The following is a 21,068-nucleotide window of genomic DNA, read 5'->3' as shown; positions in this document are numbered from 1 at the left end:
GCCACTGCTCATCGACTGACCTGTGTCTTAGCTTCTTTACCCAGTTGATCTTAGACCCTCCTCCCTCATACCAGGATTTCATCAAGCAACTTGTGTCCAATTTTGCCTAACTCCCCAAACTGCCTACACAGAACCTCCTTTTATTCTACCTATGTTGTTGATGAGAAAGAAATACTGGATGCAGAGACATAGATTGCAAAAGCAAAGAAAATGGAAAGCACTGTTTGGATTTCATTAAGCAATTTGTATCCACTTCTGGACTTCACACTTTAGGAGAGGAAGATCACCTCTGCACCCTGTCCAAGGTTATTTACCAAATTTATTCGAGGGAGCAGGGACTTCCCTTATGCTTAAAGACTAGAGAAGCTGATATTGTTGTCTTTGGAGCAAGGAAAATTTAATAGAGGTGCTCAGCATTAAAGGTATTGATGAATAAATGGGGAGAAATTTTTTCCAATAATAGGGTTGTTGTCCAAAGAGAAGAGACACAAGTTTTTGTGATAGAGCGGTGGAAACCAATTCAGTGGTAATGAATTGCAAAGTAAAAAGTTACAGGATAACTGAGATCAGGTAAACTAATTAGATAACTCTTTTTGAAAAGGCTGACAGAAGCCAAATGGTCTCCTGCTGCTGTATGACGCTTGAACATATGCAGCAGGTCAATTGATATGTGACAAAAATGTTTTGCAATGTTATTTTTTTAATAGCTGTCCAACTTCGATTGTTGTACATGAGCAATTTATTAAAAAATTGGTCAGTGTTCAGATTTTTGTACTCAGATTATTTTGGTATGTTGCAGGTTTTGTTGTAAGAGGCAGGGAGAAATAATTAAAATGTATTACGGTTTTGTTCAGAAAATGTAAAATATAATAAATATTACAGCTGTGTAGTAACATTATCTGACCTTCATGTATATCTTTGTGTATAATAGTGAGACTAGAGTAGTTATGTATTGTCTTTCGGCTGGCAGCGATGGTGCATGGTTCATTTGACAGAATTTGTTTTTCTTTATGGGCTTCCATTTTGAAATGTTAATGGAACGTGGGCATGTTTTTGACAGGGGAAAAGGACATCAGTATGCAAAGGGTTAAAGGACATGCATCTTGAACATTTTTTTCATGAAGTGCTAAGATTTTACAAGAACCCAATCTTAAAGGTCTTCATGGCACATGCCTAAGATTTTTTAAGCCAGTCTGTTTGCACTCTTGGTGTTGCATTTGATCCTGAGATGAGCTTCAGACCTCATATTTCTGCCACTACTAAGACTGTTTATTTCTGCCCCTTGAATATTGCTCGATTTGCCCAGTCTCAGCTCATCTGCTGAAACCGTCATTCATTCCTTCATTATCACTAGACTTGACTATTTCAATGCACTTCTGGGTGATCTCCTACATTCTATTCATAAAATTGAGGTCATCCAAAACTCTGCTGTTCATAAGAACTAAGAGCAGGAGTAGGCCCTTGAGCCTGCTCCACCATTCAATAAGATCATGGCTGATCTTTTCATAGACTCAGCTCTACTTACCCGCCCACTCACCATAATCCTTAATTCCTTTACTGTTCAAATCTTTGCCTTAAAAACATTCAATGAGGTAGCCTCAACTGCTTCACTGGGCAGGGAATTCCACAGATTCACAACCCTGTGTGTGAAGAATTTCCTCCTCAACTCAGTCCTAAATCTGCTCCCCCTTATTTTGGGGCCATGCCCCCTAGTTCTGGTTTCATCTGTCTGTGGAAACAACTTCCCTGCTTCTATCTTATCTATTCCCTTCATAATCTTAGATGTTTCAATAAGATCTCCCTTCATTCTTCTGAATTCCAATGAGTATAGCCCCAGTCTACTCGGTGTCTCCTCATACGCCAACCCTCTCAACTCCGGAATCAATCGAGTGAATCTCCTCTGTACCCCCTCCAGTGCCAGTATATCCTTTCTCAAGTAAGGAGGCCAAAACTGTACACAATACTCCAGGTGTGGCCTCACCAGCACCCTTATACAGCTGCAACATAACCTCGCTGTTTTTAAACTCCATCCCTCTAGCAATGAAGGACAAAATTCCATTTGCCGCCTTAATTACCTGTTGCAGCTGCAAACCAACTTTTTGTGATTCGTGCACAAGGACATCCAAGTCCCTTTGCACAGCAGCATGTTGCAACTTTTTACCATTTAAATAATAGTCCATTTTGCTGCTATTCCTACCAAAATGGATTACCTCACATTTACCAACATTGTACTCCATCTACCAGACCCTTGCCCACTCACTTAGACTATCTGTATCCCTTTGCAGACTTTCAGCATTCTCTGCATACTTCGCTTTGCCACTCATCTTAGTGTCTTTTGCGAATTTTGACACACTACACTTGGTCCCAATTCCAAATCATCTATGTAAATCGTAAATAATTGCGGTCCCAACACTGATCCCTGAGGCACACCACTAGTCACTGATTGTCAACCAGAAAAACACCCATTTACCCCCACTCTTTGCTTTCTGTAAGTTAACCAATCCTCTATCCATGCTAATACATTACCCGTAACACCGTGCATGTTCATGTTTTAACTCTCAAAATCCTGGTCCCCCCATCTTCCCTGATCTACGTTGGCTCTTGTCGAGAAACATCTTTAGGCTAAAGTTCTCATGCTTGTTTTCAAATCCCGCCATGACCTTGCCATCCAACCAACTCCCCGCAACATCCCTTGTCATGTCATTCAACCTCCTAACTCTCCAAGATATCTGCACTTATTTTGGCATCTTGCGCACTCCCATTTATAATTGCTTCATCATTGATGGTCTTCAGTTGCAAAGGATTTTCACTCCCTCTCCGCTTTGCGTTCTTCCTTTAAGACGTGCCTTAAAACTTAGCTTTTTGAACACTTTAGGTTGTCTGACCTAATATTTCCTTGAGTAGCTTGGTGTCAGAAGTTTCTTTTATAATGCTCCTGTGAAGTGCCTTGGGATGTTTTGTTGAGTTAAAAGTGCAATATAAATATACATTGTCTTTGTTGTTGTACATGAATAAATCTTTCAATTATCATTAATTCAATAATGCTGAAATATGATTTTGTGATTGAAATTATGCGTTGCTTTATTACATTTTGTTACTGATCTTGAAGATCACTGTTCCAGTATTGAGCCTTTACCACGCTTCAGTGTGTGAATATGTTGTTAAATTGCAGTGCTATTCTTTCATGTTGATCTTGATGTGCTGCTTTTTCTTCTTCCCACAGTGGTCTAATAGTACCAGAGGTACATGGAAATGAGACTGTACCTGAAGTAGTAACCACATCTGGCTATGCATTGCTGCATTTTTTTAGTGATGCTGCATATAACTTAACTGGATTCAATATATTTTATTCGTAAGTACAATTAACATACTGCATTTATACTTGAGCATTGTTTATTTTACATAGGACATGGGCGTAGGCCGTTCTGCTCTTTGAGCCTGCTCCACCATTTGATAATGTCATGGTTGATCAGGTCATGGTCTTGTCATCTATTTCTGTAAGATCACCTCGGCTTTTTCTCAACTTTTAACAAGTATAGGCTCAATCTGTTCAACCTTTGTTCATAAGATAAGCCCTTCATCCCAGGAATGAGTCAAGTGAACACTCTCTAACACAACAAAATATTTTTTTCATACAAGGGTACAAAATTGAACATTTTCCAGATGTTTTTCTTTAAATTCTTTCGTGGGATGTGGGCATTGCTGGCTAGGCTGGCATTTATTGCCCATCCCTAAATGACTTTGCGAGCATGGTGGTGTGCTGCCATCTTGAACCTCTGCAGTCCATGTCTTGTGGGAACACTCAGCTGTTAGGAAGGAGGTTGCAGGTTTTTGACTCAAAATGATATCAACCAATGGGGAGTTTTCCCCCTGATTCCCATTGACTCTAGTTTTGCTCCGGCTCCTCGATGTCACACTAGGCCAAATGCTGCCTATATGTCAGGGGCAGTCACTCTCACCTCACCCCTGGAGTTCAACCTTTTGTTTGGGCCAAGGTTGTGTTGAGGTCAGAAGGTGAGCGACGTTCCTGGTGGAATCCAAACTGAGTGTCAGTGAGCAGGTTATTGTTAAGCATGTGCCGCCTGATCAATGTCAACAACACCTTTGACAGGTTTGGATTTTTCCTTTTTGTGGGCAGGACATGCCTGGGCAATTTTCCACATTACTGGGTGTAGCTGCACTGGAGCAGCTTAACTAGGGGTGTGGGTCATTCTGGAGCACAAGGCTTCAGTACTATTGTCAGAATGTTGTCAGGGCCCATAGCCTTTGCAGTATCCTTTGCCTTCAGCTTGATGCCACGTGGAGTGAATCAAATTGGCTATGTGGTCTCACCATTGCCCTGTACAGCTGTAGTAATACTGGCCTATTTTTGTGTTCCATTCCCCTTGCAATAAATGCCAACATTACATTTGCCTTCCTCATCACTTGCTGTACCTGCATACTAACTTTTTGTGATTCATATACCTGGGTACCCATCTCCCTCTAAGAAGGTGAGGCCCTAGCACTCTACTGGTTACATCTTATTAATCGGAAGACCCATTTATGTCTACTCTCTGCTTCCTGTTAGCTAACTATTCCTTTATTCATGCTCTATTACCATCTACACCATGTTCTCTTACATTCTCTGCATTTTCTGAGTTCAGATAAACCGAGACACTAATTTAAAAAAAGTTGGCTTCTGTCTATTGTACCTCTAAGCATTATGCTGTTGTCCAACAATGAAAATTAATGCATATAACAGTGCTATCAAATTTTGGCAGTTCGCAATATCTGTCCCAGGTACCATGTCCTGAATTGAATTGAGTTAAATGTGGCTTGGCGGTTGGAAAGAACTATGTGAAGTTCTGTTAATGTAAGTTGACTAGTAAGACTGGGAAATAAAGAAAGTAAATTAATCTCTTGAACCATTTAAAAATTGTCTTCAGAAGACTGATACCTAAACATGAACACTCCAGGTGTTATGTGGCCCAATCACCAACACTCCATGTGTTTCCTGGCTCTATTGTCTAAATCTGAGATGAATGTCTATTCTGATATTGGAAAATTAAACTATAACCTTTGAATTTCAATTGTCAACAGTAAATAAAACTCTGAATGCTGTCACCGGTAGCAGACTTCTTGATCATGAAGATGAAATCTTCATTCTCATTGTCCCCAATTGCAGAACAAAGCTGACCATTCATGACAATATCATTTTGGTTAGAGGCAGGAGGAAATGGGTGCAAATGCAAATGCCCAATATTTAAGGTCATGAAGAAAATGTGCTCCCCTCTCCTTGCAAACTGAGAGGAATTGGGGCCATCACATAAAAACACACATTTATTGTATGTAGTAGTGTGAGTGTTTGTGCGCGCGCTTCTAGGCGATAGGCAATGGTAGGGGACTCAACCTATGCATAATATATATATATATATAGGGGTGGACTGAAACTGTTAGTTGGGTTGGGGGATATATGGTATAGACTGAGATTTTCCGTTTAAAAAAAAAGCTTGTAAGTGTATAAAGATTTTAATCCAGTGTTCTACTCTGCAATGTCAGGCTATCTGACTTCTAATGTATCGCAGTGATTTTTAATTTCAGGTAGTAACTTCAGTCAGTAGGAATCTAAAAGAACCTGATTTAAGAAAAGTAGGGTAGATGCTGACATGAAATTTCTGGAACTTTTTTGAATATAGTGTAATGAACAGGAGGAAACTTTGCTGAATGGTCAGGTTTGTTCTGCAATTGGGGACAATGAGATTGAAGATTTCATCTTCATGATCAAGAAGTCTGCTACTGGTGACAGCATTCAGAGTTTTATTTACTGTTGACAGTTGAAATTCGAAGGTTATATTGGAAAATTAAACTATCTGAATAGACATTCATGTCAGATTTAGACAATGGAGCCAGGAGACATTTCAAAATGTCCCAAATTGCTGATTGTTTTTTTTAAGTTTAAGTGCAAACACTGTGTTGATAGATGGTTATATACACACGGTATGAAGATGGAAGTTCTTTGGTTTTTGATAAGTCCAGTAAATCCTATTAGTTTTGAGGCATTCTCTGAGTGGTTAAATGTTAATGGTATCTTAAATGACATCACTATTATCTGCTAAAAACAGCCATTTACCATAGGGATGGGTTAATTATGCATTGATGTATGGAGTGCAGATCATAGTTGAAAGTCTAAAGCTATATTTATTTACAAGTTTAGTTTGATCAGAGTTGGTTTAACCCACTGTTCATTTTTGTAAAAGTACATTCAGAACATGTCCAAAATATTTAGCATTGTATAAAAAAATGTCCAGCAATATTGTCGGTAAACATAAGTTTTGTAAAATCCTCAAGTATTGCTCAAGAAAATGTCAATCAATCTCGCTGTAATGCAGGCTACAAAGAAAGGGACCTGCCGGGGCCAATGAGGAACAATTTTATAACATTCTAAGTGTGCATGTTGTGCTTCAGCAAGAGTGAAATCTGTATTTTAAAAGATCAGATATTGTTTGTTGTGCACCACGTTTTGTGATCAAGTAACTTTTGCTTATTTCAGTTATTTTGGGGGAAACATTTTGCAAACAAATTGGTGTCAAGCTGAGTTAAGAGAAATTTAGCTTGTAACATTTTAGAAAAAACTGAGTTGAAGTTCTAGTGAATGAGCTTTTGAAAACTTTTGAACAAAAATTATTGTTATGAATTTGCATCTACTAAAGAAACGTGCATGGAATCAGAGGTGTTACTTGTCTATTACAGAAATTCATTCCCAGAGTTCTATATCCACTCAGCTGTGGAAACCCATGATTATAATTAAACTTGTGTCTTCTGCACATGTACCCAACCAACTGAACATTGGACAGATTCATAAGCTGCTTTTTTTTCTACAATAGGTAAACCAAAAGTCATGTTTATACCCCCTGATGCATTCAGTACAAATTCTGTTTGCATGCAATCACAAAAACAGTGTTAGTCATGGTTCTGTGGGCAGCACCTTTTAATTATAAATTAGAAGGTTGTGGATTCCCACTTCAATGTCTACTTACCTTGACCCTTCAGTGCAGTACTGAGTGAGTGTTTTACTGTTGAACATAACTTATTTCAGGTGAAAAGTTTAAATTCTAAACTGAGGTCCTATCCATCTTCTCAGATGTTCATAAGAGCTCCGACTTATTTGGAATGGGAGCAGGGTTTTCGTGTTCTGGACAATATTAATCCCTCAACCAACATTACCAAAATGGTATCTGGTCATTACTACATTATTGTTTGTGGGACCTTGCTAAATGCAAAGCTACCGCATCTTATATATTCTTCTTCACAACCTTTCTGCTACCTGTCTGTTTCCTCATCTTTAGCAGCCTTTCTTTATGGACTGATGGAGATCAAAATAGTTTGTCAATGCCAAGATGCTAATTATGTGTCATGCAATTGTTTTGCATGGATTACAAATAATGTCAATGCCAAGTTGGATTCTATGCAAAATAAACTACCCATTCCCTCATAAACATTTATCAGATTGAAATCAGATGAGCTATTTAAGGTTGCTTTTGCTCAGAAGCTGTGAAATCGCTTATGTTCAAGTCCTTTTATGAGGAATTGTGTAAGTATTCCAATCAGTTGCATTGATTGAAACCACACTGAAATTTTGCTACACTGGGAATTTTAATGAAGGCAAAACAATATTGTTAATGTCTTATTTCTAAAGTAAACTTAATCAAATAATTTAATATCACCAATACAAAGTTTGATTTTGATATTTTTGTTGTTTTTGGAGTAGGAGAGTAATGTCATTTGTGTGTAGCAGTGTCGAAAACTATCCATGTTCTCAACAACTTAGATTTGAAACTGACCCTTGCCTACTTTGTTTGACCTTACCTGCTTCGTTTAAAATCCTCTGTGGAGTCAATGCTGGAATTAAATATTGTCCATGAGGCATATATCTCACTCTGTTTACCCTATTCACACTAACCTGCTGACCGTCCAACTTCTCTTCCTCATTCCCATCTTAACTAATATTGTTAACAGTTCTCTATTTTCAGGCATTGTCCCCCTCTCCTTCAAAGCAGCTGCTATCCCTCAAAAGTCAGTGCTTGACTCCTTCATCCTTGTCCCATTTCTAACCTCCCTTTCCTCTCCAAATTCCTTGAATGCATTGTCTCTTCCCAAATCCATGTTCATTTTGTTGCAACTTCATGCTTGAATTCCTGTAATCACATTTCTGTCAGTCACATTACCGAAGCAACTCTGATCAAAGTCACAAATGACACCCTGCATGATTGTGACAAAGTAAAATTTTCCTTCTCATCCTCCTTGAACTGTCTGCAGCCTTTGACACAGTTGACTGCACCATCATCCTCCAACACCAATCCAGTTTCATCCATCTGGGTGGGACTAACATCATCCAAAAACAAAGCATTAATTTCCATATGTACGCTGACAACACATGGCACTATCTCTTTCAACTCCCCTACTGTTGCTAAATTATCACAGTAAGAAGTTTAACAACACCAGGTTAAAGTCCAACAGGTTTATTTGGTAGCAAAAGCCACACAAGCTTTCGGAGCTCCAAGCCCCTTCTTCAGGTGAGTGGGAATTCTGTTCACAAACAGAGCATATAAAGACACAAACTCAATTTACATGAATAATGGTTGGAATCCGAATACTTACAACTAATCAAGTCTTTAAGAAACAAAACAACGTGAGTGGAGAGAGCATCAAGACAGGCTAAAAAGATGTGTATTGTCTCCAGACAAGACAGCCAGTGAAACTCTGCAGGTCCAGGCAACTGTGGGGGTTACAAATAGTGTGACATGAACTCAATATCCCGGTTGAGGTGAGTGGAGAGAGCATCAAGACAGGCTAAAAAGATGTGTATTGTCTCCAGACAAGACAGCCAGTGAAACTCTGCAGGTCCAGGCAACTGTGGGGGTTACAAATAGTGTGACAAATATGCTACCAAATAAACCTGTTGGACTTTAACCTGGTGTTGTTAAACTTCTTACTGAGCTAAATTATCAGACAGCTTATTAGATGTTGGGTGAACAGAAATTTTCTCCTCATAAATGGGATAAAATAAAGTTTTGAAGAACGGGATTAAAGAGGAATTGATTAGAGTGCAACTGTTATGATCTGCAAATTGGCTTGGAAGTAAGGTAACTACAAATGTACTTAAGTGAAGGGGGGAGCATGTATAGAATTTTAGGTGTAGAAACTGCAGAAGAAAAGTTCAAAGTGGAGACATGAGAATACATGTATATGCTGTTATGATTCAGGTCAGAAACTCGAAAGTGTTTTATGAAGCCCACCTGAATGATAAGTTTTGCATTTTAAATTTGGCTAGGATAAGGGTGATGTTTCACTTCAGGTATAATTCAAGTGACCCTCTCGGGAGCTTTTATCAAACAAAGTTTATTTAAGAATGTAGTTAACATGTAGAGAAATAAAATTAGCAAGAACTTTTATCAATTGCAAAAAAGAAACAAAACGAGCACTATAATGTATAAATCTTAATGAATATCTGTGTTTCAATTAAAACTAAAACCCATAGACAACAAAAAACCCTTTTTCACAGGTTTGACACAGCACAAACCAATGCTCACACAATACTGGAATCCAGTTCCCGGGGTTGAATGCTGATTTGAAAAGATCTTGAAAACTCAGAGCAGCCTGCAGTCGTATCAGCTCCCCAAAACACAGATTAATTACTGCAGCATGGCAACAAGCCTTTCTTTCAGCTAACTGGTAAAATTTTTAAAGCGCAACAGAGAGAAAGAGACTTATTTTCCAGCTTGCTTCGAAGACTGCCTCTAACACTGCAGCCAAAACAAAACTGAAAGCTGAAAAACTTCAGTCACCTGACCTCCCTACAGTTTTTTTTCTCCTTCCCAACAATGGCATCACCTAAGGCTGTGAGCATGAAACCACTGAAGCTGTGAGCTGCATAAATCAGGTTTTTAAAAAAAAAACTTTCTTCACGGGATACTAACGTCAAATGCTAATAGCCTTTTAGATTGGAGAAATCAGAAGGGAAATATGGTATCTCAGTGTCCGGTAGCTCTGTACTGACAGGAGAGATGGAAAGCAGAAAGAGTAGCAGTTGCAAGCAAAGCCATGCCCACCTAGAAAGTGGAGCTCTCCCAGGAAGCAGAACGCGAGGCTATTGGAGCTGCTGATCGAGACAAACTACGCGGAACTGTAGAAGGATTACTAAACTTAAAGATAACTTGCGGATGTTTTGGAACAAGGGACATTTGAGTTCAGGGATGTAGGTAGGTAGATGGGAATGTGGTTTAATTCCAAAATATAGTTTATGTGCATGCATGTCTGTGTCCATTAGTTAAGTGTACCTTTGTATTGTGGCTTTTGTTGAGTGTTTTAACGTGTTAAACTTTTTTTGGGTGCTTACAAGACTGGATCTTTCTCTCTCTAGTGTGCATATCCATCCTCTCATTATACCAAATTGAAAAAAAAGCACTAAGAACTGGTGTTCCAAGTTGCCCTTCCAGGTTTTGGGACATTCTCGCGTCTAACATTAATGGTGTTCTTAACAGTAAACCTTGTGTCAGATTTGAGCTTCTGACTACATATCTGATCATTATAAAAAACCACCTATTTCCACTTCCACGGAAGTGCAATTAAAGCTGAGCATTGGAAGACGCAAACTCCAAAGTGTTTGCGGGAGGGGGGGGCGAAGTGCAGATGGGAATTGTAAAGCTGGAGGAGGTTACAGAAATACGGAGCAGTGAAACCGTGAAGGCATTTGAACATGATGTGTGGAGACAGCATAGCAGAAATTTCTTTATACAATAATTTTGGTGTATGGGATACTTTACATCCTTTAAGTTAAAGTTGTATAATTAAAGCAGAGCAGGGTACTTGATTATGGAAAGGGAGCAGCGGATTAGTTTAAAGAAAAATTGGATTGCTCTAACACAAATTTGATTTATTATTGTCACATGTATTGGGATACAGTGAAAAGTATTGTTTCTTGTGCTCTATACAGACAAAACATACCGTTCATAGAGTACATCGGGGAGAAGGAATGGAAAGGGTGCAGAATATGGTGTTGCAGTTGCAGATAGGGTGAAGAGAAAGATCAGCTTAATATATGATAGGTCCATTCAAAAGTCTGATGGCAGCAGGGGAGATGCTGTTATTGAGTCAGTTGGTACGTGTCCTCAGACTTTTGTATGTTTTTCTTGATGGAATAAGGCGGAAGAGAGCAGAAGGTGGATGTGAAAGGCCAAATGGTTCCCCGGTATGATAAACTTTTTTTGTTCTTCTATGGGATGTGGGAATCACTGTACCCATCCCTAATTGCCCTTGAGAAGGTGATAGTGAGGTACCTTCTTGAATCACTGCAATACATGTCATGTAGGTACACCTACAGTGCTGTTTGGGAGGGAGTTCCAGGATTAGAAACTTCTCCCGTTCTAATATTCATTGTAGTTCAAGTCATATGCCATATTTCTTGAGATGGCACAGGTTAAAAGGTGATTCATCCTAAAATGAGATGTATATAAAGCTTAAAAGTATTTTTTTACGCTTTCTTCTTCAAAAATCCTTTTGCATAATTAATGCAGCATTCGACAGTATTCGGTGATGGCAATAGTTTGACCTAAGCTCCACACTGGAGCACTTTATTTTTTGCTCTTCTTTGAGCAGAGGTTGCAATGCAGCATGAGTAAGTAATGTGTAAACTGTGATTTGAATCAGTATTTTGATCATTTTGTCGTTTATTTGTACCTTATCAAGAAAAATACTTCTAAGAATTTGTTGTTTGTAATATAATTATAAGACCTGCAATGTTCATATAACTGAGTTGGTGCCAAACACTAGGTGTAAATTTTCAAAGGCTTTCATCTTTTTTCTTTAAGGATTAATTCCTGCCCAAACAATTGCTCAGGCCATGGAAAGTGCGTGACTGGAAGTAGCGGCAGGGTGTTCTGTGAATGCGATAAATATTGGAAGGGGGAAGCTTGTGACATTCCATATTGTAAAGACAACTGTGGGAGCCCAGATCATGGCTACTGTGACTTAACTGGAGAAAAGCTCTGTGTCTGTAATGATAGCTGGCAAGGTGAGTTCGTTGATTTTTGCTACAACATCAGTATGCCAGATAGAAAAGAAATACTGGTCCAGTCATTCGAGCTCAAGTTCCAAATACAATATTTGTGGATTTGCAGCTGATGAACGCACAATGCTTTACTTTTGAGAACTGGCACTTGTTAGAATCAGACCCCGCAAATTCAAGTTGAGGCTGAATGGTATATTGGAATATTTTTCTTTCTTTCTCCCCTTTGTTCAAGGTTGATCCAATAATTTATTTGTGTGTGTGTGTTGCCTAATAAAGTACTCCAAAACACCAGCACTATGCATGTTCTAACCAGTGTTCAAAGGCACTGTAAAAATTCTATGTTCTAAAGTTTTCTATAAAACATGAAGTACTGAAACTAGTTGAAACCTAGAGATTGTGGACATATGGTTGGTTTGTCTCGTATCTTGTCCATCATTATCAAATATTAACTTCATAAACATGCACTTAGGCTATGCAAAAGTAAATTTACAATATATCCCCATTTGATCAACAAAACTAATTTTGAGACACAAAGATAGGTAGGAAAATTGTGAAGAGGACAAAAGGAGGCTACAAAAATAATTAGGTTAAGTGAGTGGGCAAAGATTTAGCAATTGGAGTATAATGTGGGAAAATGTGAAATTGTTAATTTTGGCAGAAAGAATAAAAAAGAAGCATATGATAGATTGCAGAGTTCTGAGATGCAGACTTATCTGGGTGTCTTGGTGCATAAATCTCAAAAGGCTAATATGCAGGTACAGCAAGTAATTAGGAAAGCTAATAGAATGTTATCATTTATTGCAGAGGTAATTTAGTAAAAAAGTAGGGAGGTAATGCTTCAGTCATACAGAGCATAGTGAGCCCACATCTGGAGTACTACATACAGTATTGGTCACCTTATTTAAGGAAGGCTGTAAATGCTTTAGAAGCATTTTAGAGAGCGTTTACCAGACTAGTACCTGGAATGGGCAGGCTGTCTTGTGAAGAAAGGTTGGACAGACTCGGCTTGTATCTGCTGGGCTTTAGAAAAGTAAGGGGTGACTTGATTGAAACATACACCCTGTCCAGATCCATTAGGATCTTGTATGTTGAGGGGACGTTTCCTCTTGTGGGAGAATCTAAAACTCGGGGGTACTCTTTAAGGGGTTGCCCATTTAAAATGGAGATGAGGTGCAATTTTATCTGAGAGTTGTGAGTCTTTGGAACGCTTCCTCAAAAGGTGGTGGAAGCAGAGTTTTAAAATATTTTTAAGGCAGTGGTGGTTAGATTCTGGGTGAGCAAGGGGGGGTGGGGCAGTAATAGGTTATAGGGGGGTAGATGGGATGCAGATTTGAGGTTACTGTCAGATCAGTCATAATCTTACAAAATGGCAGAACAGGCTTGAGGGGCTGAATGGCCTACTCCTCCTTGTTCGTATGCGGCATACAAATGGAATGCACCTGCAGCGACAGATTTATTTGTGATTCCTGGTCTCCTTATGGAGAATAAAAGGCTTGGGAGAGCACATGAGCTTAAAATCGATCATTAGAAAGTATGGTCTGTTTGTCCTTTTCTTTATTTGCAGTGTGTGGTCTTGAAAAAAGTTGAGATGCAAGAGCTTTTTGGTTAAATGCAGAGGCTGGGAAAGGGGACAGGAGAAAAAAAATATTGGGAATTTCTGGGATTGGGTGGAAGACAGGAAAGATCATATGACAAAAGGAATGATGGTGCAAGACAAAAGGAAATGATAATGGGACAAGTAAAGAAACCAGATGGGGCTGAGTGTGTAAATGGCAATAGTCAGATCATTACCAACAGCTGCTTGTCTGGAAAATGGCAATGGTGAATACAATTAGCAGATAAATGACACCACATTATGGGACCCATCATCAGACTCTCAGCTATAAAGTTTTTTCAAAATTCAATGTAAAATTTAAGAATCTATGTTTACTGCTGTGGCTCCAGCTACTTGGTTTTACTAATAACCACTATAATTTTGAGATAGAAATAAAATAGATTACATGGGACTAGTTGTGATCTTGCTTTCAGTAAAGAATACCTTGATTATATGACTTTGATCAGTGACCACTGTCTTCAGGCAGCTGTTGGTATGTAACTACCAGTGCATTGACTTAACTAGGAATTAAAGATGAACTATTAATGCAGTGTAAGGAATATGATCCATACAATATTTATCTAAAGATATCCAGATTCCTAAGTTTTGAAATAAAGGTAGATGTTGCTTTAAATTTAAACATGCTGCTTTTTTTTTTCTTGCTGTCAACTTTTTTTTGTCTTTATTAATCCAATCATTCCTTCTCTCTTCTCTCACTTCAGCTGATTTAACTACGATTCACTCTCCTCTGTCCTTTCCGTATCTTTCTCAATCCTTAAATCTCATTGACACCGATGATCCATCTCTGTTATTCATTGTTCAGGATCCCAAATGTCTCATTATCCTTGCTGTGCAGTTATCAGCTTGCACTTTGTAACGTGCAAATTTATATCATGCAGTTAAAAGGTGCATGAGGATGCCCAATTTAGGGGGGGGGCACATTACGAGACGTTCTGCTCCAGAAATATTTGTGCAATTAATCTTTGCTAAATTTTAAAAGTCATATGAAGAGGGAAAAATATTCAAGAAAGCCGAATCTTTCCTCACACCAGTAAAATATTAATAATAGCTATTAATTATAACTCACCTACTCCGAGTTTATTTTCATTGTGTTTTTATATAATGTGTCTGCGTCTCTATTCTAGCCTCTAGTAATGAGATTTGAATAACTGCAAGGTCTAGTTGCACCATCATGTGGATGTCGATGTCAATAGCAGAATGATTCTTGCGTAGAAGTTGGCTTTATTTACTTCCTGCACATATCAATAATCTAAGTATTTGACTTCACATGACCAACTGCTAGAAATTCCACAAACAGGGCTGTCCTGGTCGACCCACTTTTTCAGCCTGTTCCTGCCTCACTGAACATATTTTTTCCTATCTTGACTCTGTTTTCTCTCTCCTTGCCCAGTCTCTTTCTTACATTGGCATCAGGAGAATCACAAATGTAATTTCAATAATTGAGTTTCCTGGCTATTACTGCCACCTCTTTGCTTTGGATGTCCATTTCCTCTACTTTCATCTTCTACCGGAACAGTCTGAGGACCTTTGCTGCTTCTTTGAATGAAGGCCTGAACAAGCCCCATCCACCATCACCCTTGTCCACCTAGCTGAATTTATTCTGTGATTAAACAATTTCTCCTTTAACTTGTCTCACTTTCTCCAAATAAAAGGTTTGGCAATAGGTACCTACATGGGTCCGTTATGCCTGTCGTCTCGTGGGATATGTGGATCATTCTTTGTTCTATGGGGTCCCTCCCACAGCCCTTTCTTGAGTAAATCAATGTTTATATCGGTGCTATTGTGCTCTCATCCAGAACTGGAAAAATTAATCCATTCTGCTTCCAAATACTCAGCTCTCACTTTCACAAGGTCCATCACTGACACTTCCCTTCCTTGACTTCTCTGTCTCCATTTCTGATAGACTGTCTACCAAAATTCATTATAGGCCCACTGATTCCCACAATTATCTGGATGACATCTCCCCATCCCCTGCTTTTTGTAAGGATCCTTTCCATTCTCCCAGTATCTCCAACTTGGTTGCATCTGTTCTGATGATGTGACCTTCCATAAGGGCATTTCTGACATGTCTTCCTTTTCCTCAGCTGAGGATTCCCCTCCACTGTGGTTGACAGAGCACTCAACCATGTTTGACCCATTTTCTATGCCTCTGCCCTTCCCTTTTCCCCCAGAACCCTGATACATGTATGTTAACTTTTTGCACACCTTGCACAAGCACATCAACATCTCCTTGAGCATCCACAAGTTTCTCTTCTTTAAAAAAAAATTAATCTCCTATTCTTCTGGTCAAAGTAAAAAACTTCACACTTGCGTTATAACCTATTTGTCATCTTGCTCTCAACTCACTTTATCTATCTCTTTGCCTCTTGTGTCCTCCACACAGCTTACCTTTCCACTTAGATTTGTATCATACATTACTCACTGTCTCTTCATCTAAATCATTAATATAGATTATAAATAGCTGAGGCCCCAGCGCTGCCCCTTGTGATATTCCACAATTCACTACTTGCCAATTTGAAAAAGTCCCATTTCTGCCCACTTTCTGCTTCCTATCTATTAACCAAATCTCTATCCATGCTAATGTATTACCTCCAGCTCTTGCACATTTACTTTGCCTATTAAGCTTGATGTGTCAGCCTATTGAACGCCTTTTGGAAATCCAGGTACACTACATCTACTCATTCCCCTTTATCTATCTTACTAGTTACATCCTCAAAAACTCCCAATAAATTTGTTAAACAAAATTTATAAGACCATAAGATGTAGGAGCAGAGGTAGGCCTTTTAGTCCATTGAGTCTACTGCACCATTCAGTGAGATCACAACTGATTTCATATAATCCTCAATTCCACTTTCCCGCCTTATCCCCATTTAACCCATGATTCCTTTACTGATTAAAAATCTGTCTATCTCAGCCTTGAATATACTTAATGACCCAGCCTCTACAGCACTCTGCAGTAAAGAATTCCACAGATTCACTACCCAACAAGAGAGGAAATTCCTCCTCATCTCTATCTTAACTCTGAGATTACTCTGAGATTATGCCCTCTGGTCCTAGATACTCCCACAAGGGAAACTACCTCTCAGCATCACTCCTTTCAAGCCCTTTGAAATGGGTGGCATTGTGGCACAGTGGGTAGCACTGCTGCATCACAGTGCCAAGGACGTGGGTTCTGTTTCTGGTTTGGTTCACTGTCTGTGCGGGGTTTACACGTTCTCCCTCTGCCTGCATGGGTTTCTTCCGGGTGCTCAGGTTTTCTCCCACAGTCTGAAAGATGTGCTGGTTAGGTGCATTGACCAAGCTAAATTCTCTGTGTACCTGAACAGGCGCCAGAGTGTGACGACTAGGAGATTTTCAGTTACTTCATTGCAGCTCCTGGACTATTATCCTGTTGTTATGGGTTGAATTTTACCTGCTCAAACTAGCTCAATTGATATTTTTTCTGTGAAATTAGAAAATAGTATAATTGTGATACTGATAAATGAACTTGAACTTAAAACTTAATCCTATATGTCTCCATAAGATCGGCTCTTATTCTTCTAAATTCCAATGAGTGCTCGCCAACCTCCTCCGTGTTTCCTCCGAAGAAAATCCCTCCATGCTCGCGATTTTAGTAAAGCCCCATTAGTTAAACCAAGTACTATGCTTTTCTAGGTATTATTAAGATTTCCTTAATTCCACCATTTTCTCAATAACTGATAAGCCAACTAGTTCCCTGTTTTCTCTTCACCTCAAAAAAGTCGCACCGTTCTGATGGAAAGTCATATTCATCTCGAAATGCTTTGTGATAACTTTGTTGCTCTCTCCACGGATGCTGATACACCTGTTGAGCTTCTGCAGGATTTTCTGTTTTGATGCCAGAAAATACAGTCGCTCAATTAAAAGTTATCAAACTGAAATTCTGAAAAAAGCCATTGCTAATTTGATTCTGTATTTCACAGTAGAATACTGCTTTTAAAATATATCTTTGTTTGGTTTCAAATGATGAAGCATGTCAACACAATATTAACTTGAGGGTGCATTGGCAAAACCTTGCCAAAAGGAGGAGTGCCTCTAGAAAAGATAAACCTAACAAATACTTTGATTGGAACTTTGGTGTCTGGTGTTGGAAGCAATGATGCAAAAGCAGATTTAAATTACAGATGGTTGAACATTACTTATAAAACAAACGAGAAATCTTTAGGTTTGAGCAATGGAAAATGTTCCACTAAAAATACAGATAATTAAATAGAAGTTGTTGAGTTACAGCAAAAGTTTAAAATATCTTCAGAGCTGAGATTTCTCATTTATTTTATAACTAATGTTCAACCATCTGTAAGATAAACTATTAACTTGAGTCAACTTTTTGAACTCAGTGGAATGCTGCCTCTTTCTTCCCGTTTCTAGTCGTTTGATATGCACCTTGGATGTACCTTAATTTTAATTTTAAAATGATAAAAGATTGCGAATGCACTCACGAGTGAAACCTTTGTCTGCTATGGATGTTGATGCCATGATATTCAAAGAGCAGCATTAATTTTAATTCGTATGCTTGGAGATTTCCCCTCCCCTGTATGCATAGTTGAAATTCTCCACAACTGCTTTGTCTATCCTTTCTATGAGCAAATTGATGCTAGTTTGGTTCATGTGCATTTTATTTCATTATACCAGAACTTATTACAACATCCCAAGAATCTGAAATCTCTTTTCCACGTGATCTGTCTCACTACATGTTGAAATATCTAAGCTGTTTTTCACAGACTCATCCACTGCATTGTACTAGATGCAATCCTGAGGTGACTGTATTAGAGGTCTGGCACTTTAGGATCGAGCTCATAAAGTTCATTATCTTATTCTTGTGTGCTTGTTCTCTTCATGATCTGCATTTTGTTTGGTTTCTTGCCTTATGTGAAGCTTTTTCCACCAAGTCTGTTAAGCTCCTTTAACCTGTGATGTAGTACGGAATCTTGTGACTGCTTACCTTAATTCAGAATCAGCTGTTTAGCTTCCTATGGGTAGCATCTGTGTTTTGAGATCTGATTTTAGTACACACGTACAGCATGGTGCATAGGTGTTGCTCTCGATTACCCTTCCCTGTGGCTCCCACCTTATCCTGGCAAACTGTGGTCATTTTGCATAAGTCCGGTGGTTTTCCTGTTCTAAGATCAGTTTTTCCTCCTTATTCCCATATTAGGCAGATCCCACTTCCACTCTTGGTTCAGTAGTCCATATACTATATATATATATGATATGATATGTTCCAGGATACTTTCCCCTCTGCTTATATTTTCCCATGAAGCTAATTGTTACTTGGGTTCAGGAAAGCTTTGCTTATGAGCAACACAAATTTCTCTCAATATATGTTTTTACTCATGAATACGCAAGCTGACTGTCACTTCCGATAATATGAATGTGCATTCTCCATGGTGAATTGTATCTGATCTCCAAGTAATGAAATATGTTTGATAATTGGCTATGGTTATCTTGTGTCATCAGAATAATGTTTTTAAGCATGTTTGTATATGTATTTAAAAAAAAACTTCTAATCTTTTTTCAGAATCTAGTTTTGTCGGACAAATAAATGCTTCTGAAACTAAACTGACAGTGTCAATTATATATTTGTAATTTACTATTGTCAAAATAATTTAAATGATCAGTAACTTGATTATCAAAGTATAATTATGTAAAATGAATCATATTTTGGACATGATTTGGGGTGACTCAATATGCTCGAATCTCATGTACTTGAGAGTTCTAGCTTGTTCAGCCGTGCCAGTCACAAAACAACTGAAATTACTGTCGACCTTAGTTTACCATTGTTGGTATGACTAGCTTCGCTCACTGGAATCATAGAATCCCTACAGTGCAGGAGGCGGCCATTTGGCCTATTGAGCCTGCACCGAAAACAATCTCGCCTATCCCTGTAACCCCACTTATTTACTCTGCTAATCCCCCTGACACTAAGGGGCAATTTACCATGGCCAATCAACCTAACCTGCACATCTTTGGACTGTGGGAGTAAACTGGAGGTGTCAACATCGAGCAATAACAAGTGTGCAAGTGACGTAATTGCAGTTGATCCTGGAAGGGGAGAGTGCAGTAAGTGTGAGGAAATGATGAAGGGAGTTTGATAAAGGGGGAGGAAGGGAGCAGTTAAGAGAATGACGGGCAGGCGGGAGTGAGAATGGTGTTTCCTTTTCTGTATTTGCTGTCAATGACATAGCACCGACATTGCATGTGTGGGGAGTGCTCCCTCTGCAGTTGCAACATCAGCAAACGCAGCCTGATCCTTTGTGATCCACTTATTTTCATAGATAAAGCATAAACAAAAGTCTTTCAGAGGGAGGTAGTGGTGGTAAAGAATGGAAATGTGTGAATAATTATCATTATTCATAGTTTTTGCAAAGCTATCTATAAAACTGGGATACCTAGCACAAAGGAAGATAGTTGTTGTTGGAGGTCACTCATCTCAGTCTCAAGCCACTGCTGCATATGTCCCTCAGAATGGTGTCTGGGCTCAACCATCATCAGCTACTTCATCAATTATCTTGCCTCCATTATTAGATCAGAAGCGTCCAATCAGTGAACATCCCTGATGTTCAACACCGTTCGCAACTCCTCAGATATAGAAGCAGCCATAGAATCACAGAATTGTTATGATGTGGAAGGAGGCCATTTGGCCCATCGTGTGTGTACTGGCTGTCCAATTGGGCATTGTGGCTTAGTGTTATTCCCTTGCCTTTCTCCGTACCCCTACATATCGTTTCTACTCGAGTAATCATCTAATGCCCTCATGAATGCCTCAAATGAAACTGCCTCGACCACAATTTCAGGCAGTGCGTTCCAAACCCGAACCACTCATTGTATGCAAAGGTTTTTCCGCACATCACATTTGCTTCTTTTGCAGATCACCTTCAATCAGAGCCCTCTTTGTTCTTGATGTTTTTGTGAGGGGGAATAGTTTCTCCATATCTACCCTGTCCAACCCCCTCATGATTTTGTGGAGGAAGTGGGAATATGGCATTGAGATAGAGGATTAGCCATGGTCATATTGAATGGTGGAGTGTGCTCAAAAGTCCAATGGCCTACTCCTGTTCCTTGCTTCTATCTCTATCAAGTCTTCTCTCCTCTGCTTTCTCTCCGAGAAGAACGGTCCCAACCCCTCCACTCTATCAATCCTGAAGTATCTCATCCCTGGAACCATTCTTATGAACTTCTCCTGCACTCTCTCAATGTGTTCGCACCCTCGCTTATAGTGTGGTGTACACTATTCCAACTGAGTTCTAATGAATGTTTAGTATAAGTTTAGCATAACCTAATAGAGGCTGTTGTACTCTATGCCCCTATTAATAAAGCCCATAATACTATATGCCTTATTAACTGCTCTCTCTGCCTGCCCTGCTACCTTCACTGATTTGTGCACATATA

At 39.0% G+C, this 21,068-nt stretch overlaps 1 protein-coding gene across 1 annotated transcript in view; it reads left to right on the top strand.

Moving 5' to 3' along the window:
• Nucleotides 1-21,068, top strand: part of atrnl1b (attractin-like 1b) — an 887,738-nt gene that overhangs the window by 115,092 nt on the left and 751,578 nt on the right. The window contains exons 4-5 of the mRNA XM_078223252.1: nucleotides 3,224-3,352; nucleotides 11,847-12,049. Of these exons, the coding sequence (XP_078079378.1) occupies nucleotides 3,224-3,352; nucleotides 11,847-12,049 (332 nt within the window). The remainder of the gene's footprint in view (nucleotides 1-3,223; nucleotides 3,353-11,846; nucleotides 12,050-21,068) is intronic.

Source organism: Mustelus asterias, chromosome 11, assembly GCF_964213995.1.
Source record: "Mustelus asterias chromosome 11, sMusAst1.hap1.1, whole genome shotgun sequence".
Taxonomy (NCBI): domain Eukaryota; kingdom Metazoa; phylum Chordata; class Chondrichthyes; order Carcharhiniformes; family Triakidae; genus Mustelus; species Mustelus asterias.
The sequence above is the reverse complement of the archived record's forward strand: the minus strand, read 5'-3'. Positions and strand labels throughout refer to the sequence as shown.